The following is a 5,032-nucleotide window of genomic DNA, read 5'->3' on the forward strand; positions in this document are numbered from 1 at the left end:
ACAATATAACGCCCCCACGGCTGAAAGGGCGAGCATGTTTGGTGGGATGCGGATTCGAACCCGCGACCCTCAGATTGTGAGTCGAGCACCTTATCCACCTGGCCATGCCGGGCACTTTTTAAGTAGTCTGTGGTATTCAGGTACACTACTGTCTGACAGAAAAGTCCAAAAGTACTTGCAAAATGCATGTTAAGAACTGTTAAGCAAAAAATAAATCTTGGAGAGACAGCAAAGGAAAACAAGTATACACAAGTTAACTTAAACATAAAATTCTTTATTCACATCACAGCATTGTTACCAAACTGATCAGCTTCCAGTCTGTATGGTTCTGGAGTTAAGGGTACAAACAAAAGCTACAAGCCAAGAAACAGAATTATATAAATACTCCACTTTTATACTCATGCCAAGCTATAATGTGATATCCATAAAGTTTTCCGGTGACATACTTCAATAAACAGTGTTGCTACAATCCTAAGTAATCTCAAACCAGTTTGTAGAAGTTTGTGTATAACTTGTTTGAATAAGCTACCTTTTTAGAAATCTATAGAGAAACACATACACGTTAGCTTGAGACTTAAGAACAAAGGTTGCAGTACGTAACCTTTATCTGCAGTTACAACCTTGTGATATCTGGTCAAGATGGATGCAATTAACTACATGCAAAAAATGCATGGAAATTTCAAAATATTATATGAACATACCCAAATAATGATATATTCTGGACTAAGGGTGATACTACTAGCTGTATCAACTACAACAGATACTAGGAAAGAGAGAATGTTTTTGAATCCAAGTTTGCAACAATGAATTCAGTTTCACTATTTGTAAGCAAGTTACTAGCTTTGGGAAAGAAATACTGGTATAGTGGAGAAAGAATATGATTAGAGACAACTACTGATATTCAAATCCTTCAGCCTAGTGTTTAGATATGGTAAAAAAGGGCTAAAATCAGAATTTAAAGAAATTCTGAACTTGAAGTAAAAAGGTTATCATATCCTTTTATATGACTTTGGTGTGGCAAACTGTGTGTACTTTTCTCTCTCCTTATCACTGAAAGTGCATCAATACCTTAGGAGTACAAAAATAGGATTCTAAAATATCTGATTTAACAAAAACCAAGCTTCAAGAAAAAGAGTTTACAGCTTGGACCTTTTTTTATTTTTAATGTCTAGAGCATATAAGAAACTACGGGTAACTTGATTTAAGTGTTTAAAAATTTTAGGAGCTGAGATTTGTTTAAGAGATGAAAAGGTTAGAAATGATTTAAACTGTTAAGTGCAGTTTTTTTACACTTTTGTTAGGTTTATGGACTTTAATAAGACAAATTGTACACTTTCATACTGTTTCTTGTGGTGAAACAAAAAGGTTTGAAACACATACTTCAACATTATGGGTAAATGATTTGCCTGATGATGTGGTTTAAGATAGTAAGGAGTTTTTTTTCTTTTTAGACTTATTAGTTTTATGAATTTTAAGAGGTATAGTTAATTTGAGTTGGATGTTTTTCTCTGGATGTAAGAGGTGACTTCTTATATCCATAAAACATGTGTACAAATTATTCCTATTATTATGTCAAAATAATTACTGTTGTACATTTACTTATTTTTTTCCTGGTGTGACAAGATAAAAAATATTACTTATGTAAGTAATCACACAATAGTCCAAATGCCTTAAATTTTTTGGATAAAAACTATTTCACATTAAAAAGAAGTATTCTGTGAAAAATGTTTAACAATTATATGCAATTGTAAGTTTCTGTAAGAGATACATCAGGTGATTACACACTTGTAGAGTAGTCAATGAATAGTATATTGTCAAGAAACTTCGGGTATGGGATACATATATTTGTAGTTATAAAATTCAACTGTTTACAAATACAGTGCTCTAGGTATATTCAAAATACACATTATCTTTCATTCACATAGTAATAATCCCTGCATTTATATCCAAATTCTATTCATTACATCAATGTACTAAACCTTTTTTATATTTTTAACACATTCCAAAATGCCAATTTCATGTACAACAAAATTTTAATTTGGAAAAAAAAAACTTGTTTTGTACAAGTTCAACATTTCTCCAAAGTTTCATTTTCAGCTATAAAGCCAGAACATTATTAAAATGTAGGAAATCTTAGCACATGTATTAATATCTTCAACATTTTTTTAAAATATTCTAAAAAGGGCTGAATTCCCTTGAATACTGTATACATACTATACTACAAAATGATAAATCTTTAAATGTGCTTAATCTAGAGGTATAAATATAAACTTCTCCAAACCAAACCATAATGAAGTTAGTCTTACATAAGATACTACTGAAAATTCAGGTATACTATGAAATATCTTCTGTAGTACACAGATCCAAGTGTAATGTCAAAAGTTTCAACAATGAATTTCAAAATCACATTTCAAACACATTCTCATGTACATTCTATGTAGTCATCTTATATCATTAGAAAATTAACAAAAACACAGTTCACATTATCAGGTTATAACTTAAGATAAACTAACAGATTTTTGCATCCATGCTGAAGTGTCCATTTTCAAAATTTCTCTTATAGCCATTGTTGCATATGAGGAGGATGGGAGTGAAAACTCTAGTTTTAAAGCTTTTAACTTCCCACTTGTCAATACAGATGGTAATTGCACACCTTGAACAACATCCAAATCACTGAGAACTAATGGTTCTTTGATATCATCATATCTTAAGATAGCCCAAGACATTAACTGAGGACGAACAAGCAAGTGACGATAGGATCCACCTAAAGAGTAGCTTTTAACCCTAGACTGGAAACTAGTTAGCGTAAGATTGTCCTTTTCCAACAACTCTTTGTACCACTCCATTACTTCATTCTGTGGATAAACAATATTGTAGCCAGGCAATGGTAAAACAATATCATAAATGCTTATTCCTTTGGAGAGATCTGCTTCTGTAACTACAGAAGGTGAGCACTTGGAAATACCATCCTTACAAACATCTTTTTCTGGGTCATTTCCAGGTAAAAGTAGATCCCCTATAATGGGTACTAATCCAAACTGTTTGATTCTTCGAGTAACTACCTTGTTCCAAATAAAACTCTGGTAACTATGAATATACATTAAACGAGTATTACGTGGTATAAAATTTAAAGCATTCACAAGGTCATTGGGTCCATGTGCAACAAGTCCTTGAAGTAAATGTCCCTCAATTGTACTTTTACGTTGTAGTTGTCGAATGGCTTTGGAAGCATCACGTGTTTCCCACCACAATTTTCGACATGCAGCTAAATTGGCATCTTCAATTCCACGTGGTTTAAGAATTAATTCAATAGCTCCCTTATAATCACCTTGTACAAGAGCTCTACCTATGTCTTGTGTGGGCACAGTTGTTGTTCCAAATCTCTGCATTCCATAGTAATTCACAAAACCTTTAGAATGCAAGGATTCGACAGCCTGTTCTACTTCAGTGTCAGAACCAGTTATGTTTCTTAATATTATAACAAAATTATTTCCAGACAAATCTCCCAATTTGATAGATTTTTGCTTGTACTGAATATTTCCTATGGTTATACCTCTTAGTTTCCCATTCAAATTTAGTAACTTTTCTCCTGGAACTCTATAAACTGACACTTGCTGACTAGTTTTCCCACGCTTATCTTTTGTACCTGCATAGCTGAAAGCAGAAGTTTTCATTTTTAACATAGCAGCAACATTATTAATAGCATCCATTGTATCTCGATTTTCTTTATACAGAACAAAATTAGTATAATCACCCCTTCCGGATGGCCAATAATTTCGATTTCCTCTTTTATTGTTCTTTGAGAATCGGCAAACTGAAATAACCTTTTCTTCACCTCTGTCTTCAGTTTGACTGTTCAATCCAGTATAATTTTTTCTTATGTATTCATGAATTTTTCTTCTTTCATCTTTGCTAAAATTGGTCACATTAATTTCAAAACAATCATCTTCTTTAGTGTTACTTTCCAAAGCACGGAGCTTACTTTCTTCTACATCTGTAATAGCTTCTGGAATGGATACACCTGTTTCAGAAATACTAACATCTACTGGTAACTCCAACTGTGAAAGTTTTACAGTAGTTCCAGATGTTGTTTTTTCATTCACCAAGAAATCCGAGTACCGTTGTTTAATTATTCCAAAAAAACCTGGTTTATCACTGACAAATTCTTCAATTCCAACATCTTTTTCTGTTTGTAGTTCACTAACATCATTGTTCTCTGTAATGTCTTCACTCAATGAAATACTGATATCATCGTCGCCTATATTTTCTCCTGTGGCTAAATCTCCTTCAGTCTCAGAGTTCTTACGAGCTTGTCGGGACGTTATCGTCGTAGAGCTAGGAGTATGGCTATCTACTTTAGCCTTTTTTAACACAGGTTCACATTCCTGATCTTCAAAATCAGTTTCTTTTACCGGTGGTGTGGCGTTTGTTGAAAAAGTTGCAGCTGCCATGACAAAAAATAAATCTTAATGCACATTCAGTGTATTAATATGAAGATATAACGGCGTCACTAAAAACTCATCCTACAGAACTCTTCCTTTCACCACGAGGTTCCACAAACATCACATTCACTTGTTCACAATGATCGGTAAATCGGTTGTACGCCATTTTACAGTATTGTTACCGTCTAGCCTTAAGTTACCAAAATTATTTAAGTCAAACTTTGTCATATCTAAGATATAAATACAAAAATTAATTATAACAATACGTAAACTCTTCGTGAAATAAATATTTTTTCTGAAATGTGTAGCGTTCATCAAACGCTTATAAGTTATATTCTGCCCTATTTTATGATAATTCTACTACGTCACGGAATCAATGATAAGAATGGTCATAGCCATCTAGTGACAAATTTCATTGGAAAGAAAGATATATCAAATGAGAAAATAATAAGAAACACGACAGAATTTAACAAAAAGCAACCCTTCTAATGTTCCTGAATCAGTTCAAAAATATTTAAGTCTCAAATTCATAGCTACTTTCTTACGAAAGAAGTTATGTGTTTAGTCCAATGAATGTAAGATAAAATTAA

The 5,032-nt window shown here is 32.7% G+C and overlaps 1 protein-coding gene across 1 annotated transcript; it reads right to left on the minus strand.

Moving 5' to 3' along the window:
- Positions 1–253: 253 nt before the first annotated feature.
- LOC106471256 (pseudouridylate synthase 7 homolog) lies at positions 254–4,748 on the minus strand. Its single transcript, XM_013931850.2, has one exon. The coding sequence runs from the start codon at positions 4,449–4,451 to the stop codon at positions 2,499–2,501; it is 1,953 nt and encodes a 650-aa protein (XP_013787304.1). The 5' UTR covers positions 4,452–4,748; the 3' UTR covers positions 254–2,498.
- Between the last annotated feature and the right edge of the window lie 284 nt (positions 4,749–5,032).

The sequence above is a fragment of the Limulus polyphemus genome, unplaced genomic scaffold (assembly GCF_000517525.1).
Source record: "Limulus polyphemus unplaced genomic scaffold, Limulus_polyphemus-2.1.2 Scaffold111, whole genome shotgun sequence".
Classification (NCBI taxonomy): Eukaryota; Metazoa; Arthropoda; class Merostomata; order Xiphosura; family Limulidae; genus Limulus; species Limulus polyphemus.

What these genes read in the sequence shown, in the direction of transcription:
- LOC106471256 (XM_013931850.2), bottom strand. Translation starts at nt 4,451, where the DNA reads ATGGCAGCTGCAACTTTTTCAACAAACGCCACACCACCGGTAAAAGAA.